The sequence below is a fragment of the Palaemon carinicauda genome, chromosome 8 (assembly GCF_036898095.1).
Source record: "Palaemon carinicauda isolate YSFRI2023 chromosome 8, ASM3689809v2, whole genome shotgun sequence".
Classification (NCBI taxonomy): domain Eukaryota; kingdom Metazoa; phylum Arthropoda; class Malacostraca; order Decapoda; family Palaemonidae; genus Palaemon; species Palaemon carinicauda.
Window position 1 is genome coordinate 6,672,882 of NC_090732.1, and position 1,151 is coordinate 6,674,032.

The window sequence follows — 1,151 nt, forward strand, 5'->3', positions numbered from 1 at the left end:
TCTACTACCAACCACGTCACCTTCTTTTCTACCAACCCCATTACCTTCTCTTCTACCAACTCCCCCATCCTTTTCTCTTCTACCAACCCCTTACCTTCTCTTCTACCAACTCCCTCATCCTTTTCTCTTTTACCAACCCCATCCCTTCTCTTCTACCAACTCCCTCATCCTTTTCTCTTCTACCAACCCCTTACCTTCTCTTCTACCAACTCCCTCATCCTTTTCTCTTCTACCAACCACGTCACCTTCTCTTCTACCAACCCCATTACCTTCTATTCTACCAACTCCCCCATCCTTTTCTTTCTACCAACCCCTTACCTTCTCATCTACCAACTCCCTCATCCTTTTCTCTTTTACCAACCCCTTCCCTTCTCTTCTACCAACTCCCTCATCCTTTTCTCTTCTACCAACCACGTCACCTTCTCTTCTACCAACCCCCTTCCCTTCTCTTCTACCAACTCCCTCATCCTTTTCTCTTCTACCAACCACGTCACCTTCTCTTCTACCAACCCCCTTACCTTCTCTTCTACCAACTCCCTCATCCTTTTCTCTTCTACCAACCACGTCACCTCTTCTACCAACCCCCTTACCTTCTCTTCTACCAACTCCCTCATCCTTTTCTCTTCTACCAACCACGTCACCTTCTCTTCTACCAACCACGTCACCTTCTCTTCTACCAACCCCCTTACCTTCTCTTCTACCAACTCCCTCATCCTTTTCTCTTCTACCAACCACGTCACCCTCTTCTACCAACCCCCTTACCTTCTCTTCTACCAACTCCCTCATCCTTTTCTCTTCTACCAACCACGTCACCTTCTCTTCTACCAACCCCATTACCTTCTCTTCTACCAACCCCCTTACCTTCTCTTCTACCAACCCCTTACCTTCTCTTCTACCAACTCCCCCATCCTTTTCTCTTCTACCAACCCCTTACCTTCTCTTCTACCAACTCCCTCATCCTTTTCTCTTTTACCAACCCCTTCCCTTCTCTTCTACCAACTCCCTCATCCTTTTCTCTTCTACCAACCCCTTACCTTCTCTTCTACCAACTCCTCATCCTTTTCTCTTCTACCAACCACGTCACCTTCTCTTCTACCAACCCCATTACCTTCTCTTCTACCAACTCCCCCATCCTTTTCTCTTCTACCAAC

General features: G+C 47.3%; 1 protein-coding gene across 1 annotated transcript; it reads right to left on the minus strand.

Moving 5' to 3' along the window:
• Nucleotides 1-303: 303 nt before the first annotated feature.
• Nucleotides 304-834, minus strand: LOC137644779 (ATP-dependent RNA helicase DDX42-like). The gene has a single exon (XM_068377674.1). The coding sequence runs from the start codon at nucleotides 832-834 to the stop codon at nucleotides 304-306; it is 531 nt and encodes a 176-aa protein (XP_068233775.1).
• Between the last annotated feature and the right edge of the window lie 317 nt (nucleotides 835-1,151).